Source organism: Salmo salar, chromosome 20, assembly GCF_965601325.2.
Source record: "Salmo salar chromosome 20, fSalSal1, whole genome shotgun sequence".
Classification (NCBI taxonomy): Eukaryota; Metazoa; Chordata; class Actinopteri; order Salmoniformes; family Salmonidae; genus Salmo; species Salmo salar.
In genome coordinates this window covers 30705403-30725162 of record NC_138310.1, presented here as the reverse complement: position 1 = coordinate 30725162, position 19760 = coordinate 30705403, and the positions used below count along the sequence as shown (strand labels likewise).

Genomic DNA, 19760 nt, shown 5'->3' with positions numbered 1-19760 from the left:
TTTTGGGAAATCCGTCACTTCCTGCTTTCGTTGCGGCTAAGCGGAAGACAACATTGGAGTCTCAGCAGGCAGTTTGTCGGAGAATAAATACGCTATTTAGTATAGCTTTATTCTATACATTTTGATATACAAAGTTTGGAGTGCTAATTTTCATCATGGTAAGTACTCGACAACATTGGGTTTGACTGTTGCTTATGAAAAATGATAACATAACCAGTTCACTAGCTAGCCGTTAACTGTTATCTTGGTAGTAGGAAATAGTTAGCCATTCAACTCAAAGGAAATATGCACCATCATTCTGACAAAATTAATATCGACCTTGCTCAGCAACTACTTGTGAATCGTACAGCTTTAAACAGTTAAATGGTGTCACTTGTCAGCTAGTTTTACATGAAGTAGGCTAACTAGTTGGTATGATGATGATGATGTTTGAAGTAAAAGTTGGATTTGAAATTTAACAGGGTAATGTCTAACCAACTGTCTAAAAATAGCTTATTTTCACCTGACCTAACTACTTTTTGTTTTTCAAAATATATGCCACAGTTTTCCTTCAACATGTTTGACCACCCGATGCCACGGACTTTCCAAAACCGCTTCTCCACTCAATACCGCTGTTACTCTGTGTCCATGCTGGCGGGTCCCAACGACCGGTCTGATGTGGAGAAAGGAGGAAAAAGTAATTAATCTATATGATTGCAATTCTATAAATTGCAAACATTCAAATATATCATAACTATAGCAGGAATGTATGGAGTTTGACACCTAAGCTTTGCCCCAGTGCCCTATACACAAGTGACTGTAGAGATTGCAGTTACTGTCATCCTACTGTCAATTGATTCTGCCTTATCCTGCTCTAAGTGTTTTTCAGTGCTCATATTGCTCTGTTTTCTCATTATAGTTATAATGCCGCCATCTGCACTTGACCAACTAAGTAAGTATACTCCTACTTTATCCAGATGTAAACTCTGATGATCTACATATGCAATTTTTCAGAACCTGAGTTTTATACCCAACAGATGACTTCTTCTTACCCTTCACTCTTTTCCCCCAAAGGCAGACTTAACATCACCTACCCCATGTTGTTCAAACTTACCAACAAGAACTCCGACAGAATGACACACTGTGGTGTCCTGGAGTTTGTAGCAGATGAGGGGATTTGCTACCTGCCACACTGGGTGAGCAGGGTTGTTTTATTTCAACACTTATTTTTTTATTAATATTGTGCCATATTTCTATCAAAGGATGCTTTAACTGCAGAGCTGTGGTGAAGTGGTAACACTCCCCAGCACAAGTCACATATATAAGATTCCCCACCAGAGACCAGGGTTTGATCCCCACCCTTCCCACTTTTTCTCCCTTCTTACCTGTCTCCCCCTCTGCTTTCCTTTCTGTCTAAATAAAGTGAGAACACCTCAACAAAGATGCTTTAAATTGGGAACAGTGTATGTTATGTCACGTGCATTAAAGTTAGAGATGGGCATGAGTACTCTAATGGACTACTTTAAAACTCCATCTTTATCCAGAGATCACTTCTTTTTTTTCTTTTTTTTTTCAAATACTGTATTTAGTGGAATGTGCTTTGTGGCTGCCTGAACAGGCACATTTTGTCACCCTTACCCCTAAAAAAACGAAATGTCTTGGAGACAACGTTCATTTGCTTTGACTCTAGTGTTCCATTTGTACATGTGCATTTGAGGGGCACAACAAAAAATAATACAATTCTTCTCCCTAAATTTTGGTATTGCTCTGGGCTGATTACCTTGAAGACATGTACTAATTCTTTCCAAAGGGCCTCTTAGGTATCTGTTACTTTGTACCAGAAGTAGTTGTAACAGTGACCTTAAATAAACGGAAAATAGGGTTTTAATATCTGAGACTGTCATAATGCATTATGTAACACATTTGCATGCGCCACATAAAATGGGCGTTATCTGTTATTTCATTGTCAAGTGGAAAAAAAACGGTATAAATGATCAAGGCTACAATTGTCACTATGATCAACTGAATATATTATTAAATGTAGCTTACAAATGTGAGCCTGTTGGACTTGTGCAACACTAACCTATAAGTCAATGAAGAGGGTAATGATTAATACTGGGATAATAAAGAAACCAAAAAATCAAACAAGTAGCTGCATGGCCTATTGCATTGACAAAAGTTAGCTGTAGATAGCTATGTTGTTCTAAGGTAGAGCTCTTACTTTAACTATATAGTGATCACTTTTGTGTAGTGATCACTTTTTTGTCACTTGCAGCCAATGATGCACAGAAAAACGGTGCTTGTAGCGGTTGAATTCCTATATCTATCAGCTGGTCATGTGTCTCTGGGGCTGGGACCCTGAATAAGCCTCGTCTCTCTGGACTCTCTCTGCTTTTCTGAACAGACACTCTTTTGGTACTTCTTGGGGTCGAGACAGAATTAAATTATGTGTAATGGCTATGTTCCAGATGCGTGATTTAGTACTGGCAACTTTTTTTTCACTTGGAAAAAATATTTTGTTTTATTCTGTTTATATTACATCATGTTTTTTACTATACCGTGTTAAGGGCTCGGGAATTAAGCGTATCTTGTCTGCTAAATTAACAAAACAAAGCTATGCCAGTGCACAGCCATCGGCTTCTACAAACAAGCGCCACTGCTAAGGTTACTGACATTTTTAAAGATTGCATTTCATGATATAATATAACCAGTTGATATTTCGGTTTCAATAAATTCTTCTTAAAATGGCATTGCCTAATATTGAGTTGCATCCCCTTTTACCCTCTGAACAGCCTCAATTCTTCTGAGCATTTTTTATTTTATTGAACCTTTTATTTAACTAGGCAAGTCATTTTATGAACAAATTCTTATTTACAACGACGGCATACTGTACCCAATCCATACACAATCCACAACCCATGTCTCAATTGTCTCAAGGCTTAAAATACTTCTTTAACCTGTCTCCTCCCCTTCATCTACACTGATTTGAAGTTGGATTTAACAAGTGACATCAATAAGAGATCATAGCTTTCACCTGGTCAGTCTATGCCTGGCACGGCATGGACTCTACATGGTTTCGAAAGCATTCCACAGGGATGCTGGCCCATGTTGACTCCAATGCTTCCCATAGTTGTCAAGTTGGCTGGATATCCTTTGGGTGGTGGACCATTCTTGATACACACAGGAAACTGTTGAGCGTAAAAAACCCAGCAGCTTTGCAGTTCTTGACACACTCAAACCGGTGCGCCCGGCACCTTCTACCATACCCAGTTCAAAGGCACTTAAATCTTTTGTATTGCCTATTCACCCACTGAATGGCACGCATACTGTACACAATCCATGTTTCAATTGTCTCAAGGCTTAAAAATCCTTCTTTAACCCGTCTCCTCCCCTTCATCTACACTGATTTGAAGTGGATTTAACAAGTGACATCAATAAGAGATCATAGCTTTCACCTGGTCAGTCTATGTCATGGAAAGAGCAAGTGTTCCTAATGTTTTGTACACTGTGTATGGGGGCAATTAGGATTTGTTATCTGTAATGGTTGTGATTAATTAGGCATTGTTGCGAACTGTTCCCATATTTTCCCAGTGCAGGCCTTGTTCAAAAAATATTTTCGAAAAAGATATTGGAGTACTCGAACAGTCAAAACATTTAAAATCAAATTTTATTGGTCACATACACATGGTTAGCAGATGTTAATGTGAATGTAGCGAAATGCTTGTGCTTCTAGTTCTGACCGTGCAGTAATATCTAACAAGTAATCTAACAATTTCACAACTACCTTATACACACACAAGTGTAAAGGAATGAATGAATGAATAAGAATATGTACATAAAAATATATGGATGAGTGAAGGCCGTGCGGCATAGGCAAGATGCAGTAGGTGGTATAGAGTACAGTATCTACATACGAAATGAGTAATGTATGTGAACATTATAAAGTGGCATTGTTTAAAGTGACTAGTGATACATTTTATTACCAATTTTTAATTATTAAAGTGGCTAGAGATTGAGTCAGTATGTTGGCAGCAGCCACTCCATGTTAGTGATGGCTGTTTAACAGTCTGATGGCCTTGAGATAGAAGCTGTTTTTCAGTCTCTCGGTTCCAGCTTTGATGCACCTGTACTGACCTTGCCTTCTGGATGATAGCAGGGTGAACAGGCAGTGGCTCGGGTGGTTGTTGTCCTTGATGATCTTTTTGGCCTTCCTGTGACATCGGGTGGTGTAGGTGTCCTGGAGGGCAGGTAGTTTGCCCCCGTGATGCGTTGTGCAGACCTCACTACCCTCTGGAGAGCCTTACGATTGTGGGCGGAGCAGTTGCCGTACCAGGCGGTGATACAGCCTGACAGGATGCTCTCGATTATGCATCTGTAAAAGTTTGAGTGTTTTCGGTGACAAGCCAAATTTCTTCAGCCTCCTGAGGTTGAAGAGGCGCTGTTGCGCCTTCTTCACCACGCTGTCTGTGTGGGTGGACCATTTCAGTTTGTCCGTGATGTGTACGCCGAGGAACTGTGTACGCCTTCTCCACTACTGTCCCTTCGATGTGGATAGGGGGGTGCTCCCTCTGCTGTTTCCTGATCATCTCCTTTGTTATGTTGAGTGAGAGGTTATTTTCCTGACACCACACTCCGAGGGCCCTCACCTCCTCCCTGTAGGCCGTCTCGTCGTTGTTGGTATTCAAGCCTACCACTGTAGTGTCGTCTGCAAACTTGATGATTGAGTTGGAGGCGTGCATGGCCACTCAGTCGTGGGTGAACAGGGAGTACAGGAGAGGGCTGAGAATGCACCCTTGCGGGCCCCAGTGTTGAGGATCAGCGGGGTGGAGATGTTGTTTCCTACCCTCACCACCTGGGGGCGGCCGTCAGAAAGTCCAGGACCCAGTTGCGCAGGGCGGGGTTGAGACCCAGGGTCTCGAGCTTAATGACGAGTTTGGAGGGTACTATGGTGTTAAATGCTGAGCTGTAGTCAATGAACAGCATTCTTACATAGGTATTCCTCTTGTCCAGATGGGTTAGGGCAGTGTGATTGCGATTGCATCGTCTGTGGACCTATTGGGTTGGTAAGCAAATTGGAGTGGGTCTAGGGTGTCAGGTAGGGTGGAGGTGATATGATCCTTGACTAGTCTCTCAAAGCACTTCATGATGACAGAAGTGAGTGCTACGGGACAATAGTCATTTAGCTCAGTTACGTTAGCTTTCTTGGTAACAGGAACAATGGTGGCCCTCTTGAAGCATGTGGGAACAGCAGACTGGGATAGGGATTGATTGAATATGTCCGTAAACACACCAGCCAACTGGTCTACGCATGCTCTGAGGACGCGGCTAGGGATGCCGTCTGGGCAGGGTTAACACGTTGAAATGTTTTACTCACGTTGGCCACGGTGAAGGAGAGCCCGCAGGTGTTGGTAGCGGGCCGTGTCAGTGGCAATGATTAAAATCATTAACTGAAATCATCACCTCTCTGTGGTCATGAACTTTAGTGTGCATGTTGTCTGTAGTGACATGGTTGTCTGTGTGTTTCCCCTGTAGATGATGCAGAATCTCCTGCTGGAGGAAGGGGGCCTGGTCCAGGTGGAGAGTGTGAACCTCATGGTGGCCACATACTCCAAGTTCCAGCCACAGAGCCCAGACTTCCTGGATATCACTAACCCCAAAGCAGTGTATGTACAGTTATAGACCTTAAATTACTCACCTCTGCACATTTAAGTGTCATTAAAAATAGACAAATGATTCTCACATTTCACTTCACTGTCTCATAGGTTGGAAAATGCCTTGAGAAACTTTGCCTGCTTAACTACAGGAGATGTTGTCGCAATTAACTACAATGAAAAGGTAACTGTTTAAAGTTATTAGTACACTACACAGCCAAAAGTATGTGGAAACCTGCTCATCGAACATCTCATTCCAAAATCATGGGCATTAATATGGAGTTGGTCCTGCCGTTCCTGCTATAACAGCCTCCACTCTTCTGGGAAGGCTTTCCACAAGATGTTGGAACATTGCTGCGGGGACATCCATTCAGCCATGAGCATTAGTGAGGGAGGTCACTGATGTTGGACGGTTTGGCCTGGCTCACAGTCGGCGGTCCAGTTCATCCCAAAGGCGTTCGATGGAGTTGAGGTCAGGGCTCTGAGCAGGCCAGTCAAGTTCTTCCACACTGATCTCGACAAACCATTTCTGTATGGACCAGGTTGCGTTCTCCTGGCATCCGACAAACCCAGATTCGTCCGTCGAACTGCTAGATGGTGAAGTGAGATTCATCACACCAGAGAATGTGTTTCCAGAGTCCAATGGCGGTGAGCTTTACTCCACTCCAGCCAACGCTTGGCATGGCGCATGGTGATCATAGGCTTGTGTGCAGCTGCTCGGCCACGAAACCCCTTTCATGAAGCTCCCGACGAACAGTTCTTGTGCTGACATTGCTTCCAGAGGCAGTTTGGAACTCAGTAGTGAGTATTGCAACCGAGAACAGGCAAGTTTTATGCACTTCAGTCACTTGTGTGGCCTACCACTTCGCGTTTGAGTCGTTGTTGCTCCTAGACATTTCCACTTCACAATAACAGCACTTACAGTTGACCGGGGCAGCTCTAGCAGGGCAGACATTTGATGAACTGACTTGTTGGAAAGGTGGCATCCTATGATGATACCACGTTGGAAGTCATTGAGCTCTTTAGTAAGGTAATTCTACTGCCAGTGTTTGTCTATGGAGATTGCATGGATGTGTGCTTGATTTTATACACCTGTCAGCAATGGGTGTGGCTGAAATATCCAAATCCATTCATTTGAAGGGGTGTCTACCATCATTTGGCTGTATACTGTATGATGACTGTATTACAAGGCAAAACTGTAATGGAATTTGACTTGTCACCAGAATTTTGCTTCTAAATGTAAGGTGTGACATAACAGTAGGCTGCTGAGGGGAGGATGGTTTATAATAATGGCTGGAATGGAAACCATGTGTTTGTGTTCGATAACATTCCATTTATTCCGTTCCAACCATTAATATGAACCCGTCCTCCCCAATTAATGTGACACCGGCAGCCTGTGTGTGGCATACAGTTGTGCCTGACCTGTTATCTTTCTCTATACTGATTTCAGATCTATGAACTGCGAGTGATGGAGACTAAGCCAGACAAGGCAGTATCTATCATTGAATGTGATATGAATGTAAGATCTTCTGTACTATCTATCATACCATAAGTGGAGACACAACACTGTAACTTAGATTATGGTACCTAATAGCTCTACCTCACCCAGCCATACCTGTTGTTGTCTCTCAGGTGGACTTTGATGCGCCGCTGGGTTACAAAGAACCAGAGAGGTGTTACAAAGCACCAGAGGAGCCCACAGTAAGAACAACACATGTTGAGTATTTCTAATCCGGTCTCAGTGTTTATGCTCTATGTTTTGATGAACTCTAATCACTCCTCACAACAGGAGGAGGAAGGAGACCCCAACACTTGGACTGACATGGACATGAGATTCAGAGTGAGTTTATGCTTATGGATTTTTTCCATACTTACCTCAGTTCATACCCATATGGTTCATGTTCTCTTTCATTTATGCGAAGCTCATGCAGTCCTCAATTCAATCCATTAATTAGTCTATGAATACTTCTCTCTATAGGCTTTCACTGGTTCAGGCAATCGTCTGGATGGCAAAAAGAAAGGCATCGAGCCCAGCCCCGTCCCCATCGATCCCAGTGACATTAAAAGGTTGGGAGCTATTACCAGTCCAAAAACAACCCCGAGCCCATTCCCCATATCCGGTCATTTTTGTATTTGCAGATCACATCTACATGTGACATGCTATGATGAAATCAGCTCTGATCTTAATCTAACCCCTCTCTGTCCCAATACAGAGGGATTCCTAACTATGAGTACAAGGTTGGCAGGATCACCTTCATCAGAAACTCCAGGCCTCTGCCCAGGAAAACAACAGAGGATGTAAGTATGATGGTCAAAGAAGGAAAATGTCATAAACTGCTTCATCCCTTTCTTGCAAATACTGAAATTCCAGGAAGGCATAAAAGCTGTATTTAGATGGTTCAAATTGTGTGTCAGATTTGAATGATGTACGCTAAAGCTAGTTGCATGTTTTCAGGAGGATTCAGAATTCATCGCCTTTTCTGGCGAGGGAAAGTCACTACGCAAGAAAGGTGGCAGAAAGCTTTGAGGCACTACAGTATTCAACTGCAGAGACTGACTGACTGCAGACTCTACATACATACTCACACACCCACCATAAGCAACCAATAAAAGGCAGGTCATGAAAAGAGCTGGGTTCATTTTTTTCTTTCCCTTGGCAGGAATCATCAAGGCATTACTTTCCTTTGACCATATTGTAATGGTTTTGCCCATGCTAAGCATGTTAAAAGCACATCAATAAAATGGAATGTTATTGGGACTGTGGTTAGAGTTCGGGGTCGCTGGTATGAGCCCATGCAAAGACAGCAACCCTTTCCTTTCACTACAATATGATAAATATCATAAACAATTTTCTACCTTTCAACGGAATGACTTTAATGTTGGAGTGGGTTTAATTTTTCTTGGAATATGTATCAAATTAATTTGGAAACGCTCCTCTGACATTGGAACCTGTTGGACTCGAACTTTGAGTGATGAGTGGTAGATAATTGCTATTTCCTTTGTTTATTTATCAACACTAAAGTACAGTGTTTTGAATAAAGTGCACTCTGTATAGATCTGTTTATTTTTGTCTTAAAATAATTTGTGTGTGGAATGATGCTTCCATTATATTGGTTTATAGAGCCTAATGTTAAAGTGTATCAGTAGGTATTGAAATAGCTACATATTGTAATTCATAAGTGTGCGGAGTCAAGAATAAAGCACAGTAAAGGGATACAAGAACAACTTGAATATAAATGTGAATAATTTAGGGATTTATGAGTTTGAGCTGCATGGTTGGTTGGTGAGGATGGAGGCAGTCTCACAATATGGACTAGGATAGAACAACACAGAGAAATTATTAGACATTTTACATGACTGAAAAACAGAAACTTTTTGATGACTTTTCTTTGTATCTGACTGGTATTGCCGGCAACAAAGCCTGTACTTTTATTTCCACCAACCGACCTAGTATTTAAAAGTCCTGAGTATAAATGGATGACTATTGAAGACGATTTTTCCCAGTCTGAGCTTTTTTTATCCTTCCTTTTTTTATCCTTCCAGTTTCCACTTTTCTCAAAATATCCGATTTCCCAGTTGTTTTGAATAAGGCGTTACACTTCAGCTCTACTATAAGCTTCACGTTGCTTTGCCATCAGCGTTGTGTCAATGTGACTTTCTACCTGCCACACAGAGCTCATTGTTTTGAGAGCAGAGGGGAAGTGCGTCTTTATTTTATTTTCCCCTGCTGTGATCAGGGCAGGGGAATGTAGGTTCACAAGTGGCGCAGCGGTATAAGGCACTTTATCTCAGTGCTAGAGGTGTCACTACAGACCCTGGTTCGATCCCGGGCTGTATCACAACTGGCCGTGATCGGGAGTCTCATGGCGCACAGTTGGCCCAGCGTCGTCCGGGTTAGGGGAGTTTGGCCGTCATTGTAAATAAGAATTTTCTTGACTGACTTGCCTCGTTAAGTAAATTAAAAATAATAGCGACGTTCAAGTTTGCGCTCAGCAAATGAAAAAAACATTAAAAAATTGAGGGAACATTAGTGTCGACATACACTATTAGTCTAATGTTTCTTAGGACCTGCATAAACACTATTGGATTTTTGTCCAGCTAACTTATATAATTACCAGAACATAGGCTATCTGACAATGTTTTGAGTAGCCAACTTTTTATTCACCATAACAGGAAAATACAAGGTAATTATTGACAAGTAGGCTATGGCAAACTGCTAACTTACTGTTGTGAATGTGAAGAAAGGAAAGTAGTGGAAGGTATGAATTTAAAATGTGGAACTTAGAACATGCAACTGTCAAGTTACCGTGACAACGGTCGCACAACAGGGTCAACGTTGAATGTCTTTTGCTCCTTCCTGGCAAAAACAATGGCCACATAAAAGGCGAATCCCGAAAAGAAAGAGGTAAAAATATAAATATTGCCCAATTGTTTTTACAGGCAACCTACCGTGAATCCTATGTGTAAGCAGTATGAGTGACTCACAACAAGTCTCAGGTCTCTTGTAAACAAACACCACCTGACTGGAACCGAGGTAAAGACAGTTTCAGCCTTACCTCCACCAACAGCAGTTAGGGACCGTCAACATAGTGACAAATCAAATTTTTCAAATTCCAATAGCTATTTAACCATTACTCCTAAAACTTTCAAACCTGGTTCTAGCTAGCCCGATGGCATAGACACACATTGCACACATTTATTTTTCTGTCGATTTACATCTCGCATTATTTTAAATTATTTATTTACATTTTGGAATTTCAATAGCTCATTGGTCATATGACCTACTGGACTCAAACAAGGTTCAGAATGTCCACTGACTACCCTTCTATATTGCACACCCTTTAGTTTGTCCATTTTCATCTCACTCGATTTTACATGAATTTTTCAAAATGTAGAATTTCAATAGCTCCTTGGTCATGTGACCTACTGACTTCAAACATGGTGCAGAATGTACCCTTCATATTGCACACTCTTGTTTGTGTGCTGTAAAATCACGCGGTTTAACGTACATTTTTCATATTTTTACATATCAATAGCTCTTTGGTCATGTCAATTACACACCTAAGAAGCGTGCAGTGGATATAAACCCATATTGCATAACCTCTAGTTATGTATCTTCTATATTGTTGTACATTAATATTAGTTTGACAATTAGGGGGTTCAGTCCAGTGTTGTGTTTCCCTTTTCTTTAATATTTATATATAATAATTGGTAGTTCTAAGTACTTATTTTCCCTGTTTTTTATTTGTCCACAGTATTTAACAGTGGTACACAATAGGAGAGACAGATATCTAGCGTCTCGAAGGCCAAGGCGATGAGTGGTAGCGGGTAGCGGTCATTGAGGCCCTGGTTGGGTGACCCGGGCTATAGAGCGGCCGTCCAGCACTCTCTAACGTCCATTGGAATGGAAAGGGAATGAGTGGGGATGCCCAGCTCGGACGCCAGGGTAATGTCCAAAAAACTGTCATCGGCCCCAGAGTCGATGAGTATCCGGAGAGATTTTCACTGGTTCCCCCACAGCAGGATGGTATGGAAAAGGGTACGAGTACATCTTCCCTGTGGCTCAGTTGGTAGAGCATGGTGTTTGCAACGCCAGCATGGTGTGTGCAACGCCAGGGTTGTGGGTTCGATTCCCACGGGGGGCCAGTACAAAAAAAAAAAAAAAAAATGCATGAAATTAAATTAAATGTATGCATTCACTACTGTAAGTCGCTCTGGATAAGAGCGTCTGCTAAATGACTAAAATGTAAATGTAATATCTCCTTTCGTCGTTAATATCAACCATAAAGGAAAAGGGCAAAGTACGAGAGTCATGTTATTAATTGTCCTCAGCAGGGATGGAGAGTGAGCTAGTGAGGTAGGCTGCAGTGGGTTTGCTGGTCAATACATATACTGAACATGTAACCACAGTAATGGTGGCCACTATATCAATGAATAAAAATTGAATATTGACAAATTAAACAGAAATTGACACTTAACTTCAAATAAGTATGAAACATTTCACAGTGTTAACTTTCTCTTTATCCCTGGTTGATGTACATTTCAGAGCCTCTTCAGTGTGGATGGGGTATAGCATACATTTTCAACAACAAAGACTGCACTTCCAGTTTGTGTTCTTTACTCTGTTCAACTATTTTGTCTTCATTCCTAGTTACAGCACATGGAACCACCGTTGGCATGCAAACATTCAATCTAAAACAAAACAAAACGTAACACTTTATAAATCATTTCAAATATCAATGTAGTATGACGAATGACGAATTAGCCATCCATTGTGTTATATCATAAATTGTCTTACATGCCGTCACCGTTGTCAAAAGATTATAAACATGTTAAATAAAGTTACTAACCCAGTCAGTCTTTGGGCCACATCCAGGTTCTTTATCAGTGGCACACATGAAGCAGTTGTTGGCTTTGTTGAACTCTGAAATCATAGGTATGAACTGAACATATGGCTGTCCGACACAACTACATAAAAAATAAAGACTTTACATTAACTTTGAATTAAATGTCATTACATACCAGACATTTTTAGTATATCCGCAGCCATTTATTTTCGCAGTTGCTCCATGTGTTTTTGAATGTTCCATATCAATTTGGGAGGGGATGTTGGGGAAGTTCTGTGCAACTTCCTTGGCCATCTACACCAAAAAAATAATATAGAGTTTTTGACCTAATTGTCACATTACAGCTAACCATTCATTATTGAAAATATAACTATCAAACCTGCATTACAAAGACCCCGCAGCTGAAGGTGTCCTGCTGCATGGTGTGAGTTATTTCCCCTCCTTTCCACTTTATGTCCACCCAGTTGTCTTTTCCATGGCAGGATCTTCTCATTTTGAAGTAGTCTCTTTTTTATGTAAACATAATGGAATTCTGATTAGTTATAGGTAAATGAATACACAAGCCAAATTTGTATGCTGTTTTCCTTATCACTATAATCTAGTAGTAATTTAGTAGTAGAGGTAATTTCCTTTATGCCCCATTCTACACACACAGCCTAGATTATAGGCACTGAACCATTTACAGGACAATAATAAAAGTAGCATATAGGATAAAACCCTATCACAGAGTGAATAAATGTAGAGCGCTTGTAGACTTTAAGAAAAAAAAATTAAGTGACAGTTTCCTCAGTACGTGCTTAAAGAAAGTCATATCACAAAGATCACAGATGACAGTGCCCACCAAATCTATGATAATAGAGAATGAATTGTAAGCACCAAAGTGTGTTTGTCAAAATAATATCTGAAAATGTCAGTTGTTGAACATAATACTTCTATTTGCAATAGCAATTTATGATATATGCAGTTGAGGAATATTCCATGTGCCAACACTACATGTAGGATGGACATAAGACATTCCCACATACAGTATTTTTTATTTTTATTAAATGTTTTATTTCACCTTTATTCAACCAGGTAAGCCAATTGAGAACAAGTTCTCATTTACAACTGCGACCTGGCCAAGATAAAGCAAAGCAGTGTGACACAAACAACAACACAGAGTTACACATGGAATAAACAAACGTACAGTCAATAACACAATAGAAAAGTCTATATACAGTGTGTGCAAATGAAGTAAGATGAGGGAGGTAAGGCAATAAATAGGCCGTAGTGGCGAAATAATTACAATTTAATAATATAATAAATAACAATATGGGGATGAGGTAGTTGGATGGGCTATTTACAGATGGGCTATGTACAGGTGCAATGATCTGTAAGCTGCTCTGACAGCTGATGCTTAAAGATAGTGAGGGAGGTATGACTCTCCAGCTTCAGTGATTTTTGCAATTCGTTCCAGTCATTGGCAGCAGAGAACTGGAAGGAAAGGGGGCCAAAGGAGGAATTGGTTTTGGGGGTGACCAGTGAAATATACCTGCTGGAGCGTGTGCTACGGGTGGGTGCTGCTATGGTGACCAGTGAGCTGAGATAAGGCGGGGCTTTACCTAGCAAAGACTTATAAATGACCTGGAGCCAGTGGGTTTGGCAAAGAATATGAAGCGAGGGCCAGCCAACGAGAGCATACAGGTTGCAGTGGTGAGTAGTATATGGGGCTTTGGTGACAAAACGGATGGCACTGTGATAGACTGCATCCAATTTGCTGAGTAGTGTTGGAGGCTATTTTGTAAATGACATCGCCGAAGTCAAGGATCGGTAGGATAGTCAGTTTTACGAGGGTATGTTTGGCAGCATGAGTGAAGGATGCTTTGTTGCGAAATAGGAAGCCGATTCTAGATTACATTTTGGATTGGAGATGCTTAATGTGAGTCCTGAAGGAGAGTTTACAGTCTAACCAGACACCTAGGTATTTGTAGTTGTCCACATATTCTAAGTCAGAACCATCCAGAGTAGTGATGCTAGGCAGGTGGGCAGGTGCGGGCAGCGATCAGTTGAAGAGCATGCATTTAGTTTTCCTTGCATTTAAGAGCACGGAACGAGAGTTGTATGGTTAGTTAACACGGTGTCCAAAGAAGGACCAGAAGTATACTGAATGGTGTCGTCTGTGTAGAAGTGGATCAGAGAATCACCAGCCACAAGAGCGACATCATTGATGTATACAGAGAAAAGAGTCAACCTGAGAATTGAACCCTGTGGCACCCCCATAGAGACTGCCAGAAGTCCGGACAACAGGCCCTCCGATTTGACACACTGAACTCTATCTGAGAAGTAGTTGGTGAACCAGGCGAGGCAGTCATTTGAGAAACCAAGGCTGTTGAGTCTGCCAATAAGTTCCTAACTTCCCTGAAAAGTTGCATACCGCGGGGACTATTCGATGCTAATGCAATACGCCACAGGATGTTTTTGTGCTGGTCAAGGGCAGTCAGGTCTGGAGTGAACCAAGGGCTATATCTGTTCCTGGTTCTACATTTTTTGAATGGGGCATGCTTATTTAAGATGGTGAGGAAAGCACTTTTAAAGAATAACCAGGCATCCTCTACTGATGGAATGAGGTCAATATCTTTCCAGGATACCCGGGCCAAGTCGATTAGAAAGGCCTGCTCGCAGAAGTGTTTTAGGAAGCGTTTGACAGTGATGAGGGGTGGTCGTTTGACCGCGGACCCATTACGGACGCAGGCAATGAGGCAGTGATTGCTGAGATCCTGGTTGAAGACAGCAGAGGTGTATTTAGAGGACAGGTTGGTCAGGATGATATCTATGAGGGTGCCCGAGTTTATGGATTTGGGGTTGTACCTGGTAGGTTCCATGATAATTTGGGTGAGATTGAGGGCATCTAGCTTAGATTGTAGGACGGCCGGGGTGTTAAGCATATCCCAGTTTAGGTCACCTAGCAGTACAAACTCTGAAGATAAATGGGGGGCAATTAATTCACATATGGTGTCCAGGGCGCAGCTGGGGGCTGAGGGGGGTCTGTATCAAGCGGCAACAGTGAGAGACTTGTTTCTGGAAAGGTGGATTTTTAAAAGTAGAAGCTTGAACTGTTTGGGCACAGACCTGGATAGCATGACAGACCTCTGCAGTATATTGCAACTCCACCCCCTTTGGCAGTTCTGTCTTGGGGAAAATGTATACACATACATAGAGGCATTTTCAGCTTTGATTTTACCACTCAGAATCCAGAATGGATATGACAATATGGCCAGCACAGGACCTAATACACCCTTACAACAATCTACTTTTTGATCTTCTTGACTTCTTATCTGGTTAACTGCTACTGTGTGTCAAGAAAAGAGCCCCAATTAGGGGTTAGTGTACTCCAGTAAAAAAGGACTGGTTTAGATTAAAAACTATTGCCCTGTGTCCCCGTTCATAGGGGCATGAGAGACTCGTCACTGGTAGAATTGAGTTGGCACTTTATTGGCCGAAACACCCACAGACCCACAAGGTTGAGGTTACTCATGGACAGTAATTAGTCTTTTTTTTTGCGTTAATGCATTGTGTCTTCCAACTGTCCAAGAATGGGATCCAAAGTGTTAGGAAATATTTGTTCCCATAAATATAAATACAACGGTGCCAATTGAAAGTCAAGGGGTGTGTCTGTGCCTTTTGGGGTGTGAGGGGTGTGTCTTTGCCTTTATTACACTTATGAATGTATGTAAAATGCTAATATGTATTAGATACAGTACAATGGAATAACTAAGACCTGAATTTGAATGCAGCGTGTTCCGATTCCTCCTTCTCTTTCTGTCCAGCAGGGTCAACCAAAAACACTTGGCCTGATGGTTCATGCAGATACTGGGGAAGCAATATAGAAATATATTGATCCCTTAAATGATTTTAGTATTAAATGACCCATATCACAACCCTCATACCTCTTCACAAAAATGTACCTAAATCAATTTTGGAAAAAGGATTTTACTCACAAAAGATGTAGGAATGTATTTTTCCAGTTAGAAATAGTAGGCCATGCATCAAATAAGTATTTTCATCAGAAAAACCAACCCTCAAATGCACTATTACATTGTGTAAGTTGTCTCAGGTGGCTTGTTGTGAATGCACTCAAATATCAAGTCGTTATCAGGTTATGGAAACTGCGTTCTAATACTCAACGTAGAAGGATTTGTCTTAATGTACAGTATATGAAAGTTATGCTATGAAAAGGATTCTTTCACGTTATCAAGCTCACTGTGACTGACAAATCACTGCCTATTACTGTGATTAAAAAGAGCATATGAAACATTGTTTTTCATAAGGCCTACCTGTGCGCCTTCCTTTAAGCACCTCTGTTCGAACACCTCTCCTGTCCTTGATCCATACCACATACAGCCATTTGCGGATCTTTTCAGGGTCCATGTGAAAGATAGTTATTGCGAGGCTGGAACATTTGTTAACTTCAAAACATTTTTTTAACACCCATGTGAAATGAAGGCCTACAGATTTAAGTCTAATAGCATGATATGAAAGAAAAACATCAGAGTGTGCGATATGAAGGTATAGTCAGTGGACATTCTGAACCTTGTTTGAGGTCAGTAGGTCATATGACCAAGGAGCTATTAAAATTCTAAATGTTGAAAAATTCATGTAAAATCTTCTGAGATTAAAATGGACAAACTAAAGGGTGTGCAATGTGTAGGCCCACTGAGTGGACATTCTGAACCTTGTTTGAAGTCACTAGGTCACATGACCAAGGAGCTATTGAAATTCTAAATGTTGAAAAATGTATGTCAAATCTTGTGAGATGAAAATGGACAAACTAAAGGGCGTGCGATATAGAAGGGTAGTCAGTGGACGTTCTAAACCTTGTTTGAGTCAAGTAAGTCACATGACCAATGAGCTATTGAAATTCGAAAGTAAAAAAGGTTTGTACTTTGTTTACGCTCCATTACCAATTCAACTAGGAATACAAAATGCTGCTCACATTTCCACATGTTTATTAGCTTTGGGAAACTAATTAATGTCCAAATCTTGAAAATAAGACCTGTGCAATGTTGTGCGCAATTTTTCCAACATAATGACACTTATTTGGAGTCTGTGGCCCAAGTGGTTTGAAAGCGCGAATATCCGTCGAATATCCAACTTGAAACTGTTTTTACACCGGTCTGACACCGGACTACCGGTAAGATTCATAATGAAAAATTATGTGACAGGTGAAATGAATGCGATCTTCTTTATCCCCTAACATATTGCACAAGTTGACTTCAGGTATTTACTTAAAGTACCTACAAATATTCACATTTATAATAACAAAAACGAAGAAATCGTTTTGACGGTATTGAAAAACCATCCCATGACTATTTCCAAATACCTCGTTATACGGTATATACGGCATGCCACCCAAGGCTACTAATTACCTGTAATTATGATCTCCCTAGCCACCCCGGACCTGTGATGACTACTGGCGTGAATTCAGACCCTGCAAAAGCCTGTGGAACCGTTTCCATAACTACTATATGCATGGCACATCCCCCCTCCTGCTGGCAGTGGAAGGAAGACTACTACACGTCGAGAGTGGGAGAACCCAAGTCCAGAGACCAAGGTACAGTTGAGCACTCAATCATCACTTTTTCTGTGAGGGGGAAACGGCCTAAGCAGCACAGGAACCAGCAATCCTGCATTTACAGGGCAAATGCCATCAACATCCAGAAATATTGGCTACAGTTTGCTTATGAACAGGAAATTGTGAAAGATCTCTCTTGCACTGTCCCCTAACCATCTCTGTCTGCCCTCCCCCTACCCCGGGAGTCATTACAGCAGAGTGAGAGGAACCGGATGGTGGAGCAGAGAAAGTTCACCCCAGCCACAGGACTCCCAGTCTTAACCACCCCGAGTTAACACCGCCATGGCCCTAAACATGGCCAAACCAACCACAATGTAGCATCTAAGATCTGTTAATTTACATAAACTAAATCACAGTAGAGTTGTGGCTTGTAAACCATGGCCCTGTGGCTTATTCAGACTAATCTATTGACATTGCATCTATAATTGTTATGTATAGAGCTTGTAAAAGTTGGATTTGTTCATGACAGAATGTATGTTCTACACAATTTATTACATCTGAATGTTCTGTAATTTAGCTGAATATGCCCCCTGCAGAGGGTGTGAAGGCTTTTTGTTTTAAACACTATTGGTTCAGTTGGCTGGGGAAAAGCCTGCTCTCCAGGACCACCAAAACCACTCTGTCATAAATGGTTTCTTCCCAGAGGTGTCCAGTGTAATCCAATGGTATGAAGAGAGTGTACCTCTACTGCTTGTGTAACCGATGTGAAATGGCTAGCTAGTTAGCGGGGTGCGCGCTAATAGCGTTTCAATTGGTGACGTCACTCGCTCTGAGACCTTGAAGTAGTTGTTCCCCATGCTCTGCAAGGGCCACGGCTTTTGTGGAGCGATGGGTAACGATGCTTTGAGGGTGGCTGTTGTCAATGTGTGCAGGAGGTCCCTGCTTCGAGCCCAGGTAGGGGCGAGGAGAGGGACGGAAGCTAAACTATTACACTTGAAAGTCACAGCGTTCTACACCGAGATCAATAACGCAAGTATTGATTGTGAAAATGTGCTTTGTATTATCTCCATAAATTATACAAATTAAGATATGTGTGTGTCTGTATACTGAGCAATAATATCCACTCACTGGCCAGTTTATTAGGACCCCCCCTTGTCCCCAGAACAGCCTGAATTCTCTGGGGCATTCTACAAGGTGTCTGAAACATTCCACAGGGATGTTGGTCCATGTTGGCACAGTTGCTGCAGATTGGACGGCGGTACATTAATGTTGCAAAACAGCTCGTTCCAGCTCATCCCTAAGATGATCTATTGGGTTGAGGTCTGGGGACTGCGCAGGCCACTCAAGTAAACTGAACTCGCTGTCATGTTCCAGGCAATGTTTTCCACTGCTCAATTTTCAAGCGTTGGTGACCGTGTGCCCACTGGAGCCGCTTCTTGTTTTTAGCTGATAGGAGTGAACCCGGTGTGGTCGTCTGCTACAATAGCCCATCCGTGACAAGGATCAAGGAGTTGTGCGTTCCGAGATGCCGTTCTGCATACTACTGTTGTACTGCACCGTTATTTGTCCGTTTGTGGACCGCCTGTTAGCTTGGACGATTCTTGCCCTTCTTCAATCTCTCTCATTAACGAGCGATTTTCTCCCACAGGACTGCATGTTTTTTGTTAGTCGCACCATTCTCGGTAAACCCTAGAAACTGTTGTGAGTGAAAAGCCCAGGAGGGCGGCCGTTTCTGATACAGGGTCTGGCGCGCCTGGCACCGACAATCATGCCATGCTCAAAGTCGCTTAGATCACTCGTTTTGCCCATTCTAATGTTCAATCGAACAGTAACTGAATGCTTCGAAGCCTGTCTGCTTTATATAACAAGCCACGGCCAGATGAGTGTAGGAGCGATCCATTTTCATGAACAGGGTGGTGTACCTAACAAACTGGCCAGTGAGTGTATTTTGATGAATAGCTAAAATAATTACTGTATTGGCAAAAGGGTAACAGCACCATACCATACAGTATTCTGGGTCGCACCAGTGGTCTGACTTTTTTTATACTGTCTAGGTCATTGTGTGGAAAGAGACTCAAGTGAGCGCTTGTATGTTTCTCTACCTATTGAAATGGAGGCCAGCGTTTCTGTAACACCATTACACGGGCTCTTTGTCTTTATCATTTCACAGGATACTTCATCTACAGTCTGTTATATACATTCAAATGCTTATCAAAAAAAAAAAGTGAATCC

At 41.8% G+C, this 19760-nt stretch overlaps 1 protein-coding gene across 2 annotated transcripts; it reads left to right on the top strand.

The window, feature by feature from the left end:
• Nucleotides 1-20: 20 nt before the first annotated feature.
• LOC106580431 (ubiquitin recognition factor in ER-associated degradation protein 1) lies at nucleotides 21-8684 on the top strand. 2 transcript variants are annotated; one of them, XM_014161486.3, is made up of 12 exons: nucleotides 21-158; nucleotides 544-676; nucleotides 899-931; nucleotides 1054-1175; nucleotides 5512-5642; nucleotides 5742-5814; nucleotides 7081-7149; nucleotides 7263-7331; nucleotides 7420-7470; nucleotides 7609-7697; nucleotides 7844-7928; nucleotides 8086-8684. In XM_014161486.3, the coding sequence occupies exons 1-12, from the start codon at nucleotides 156-158 to the stop codon at nucleotides 8155-8157; spliced, it is 930 nt and encodes a 309-aa protein (XP_014016961.1). In that variant the 5' UTR covers nucleotides 21-155; the 3' UTR covers nucleotides 8158-8684. The 2 variants fall into 2 exon arrangements, with proteins under 2 accessions (XP_014016961.1, XP_014016962.1); XM_014161487.3 differs by having other exon boundaries at nucleotides 8089-8259.
• Nucleotides 8685-19760: the final 11076 nt, after the last annotated feature.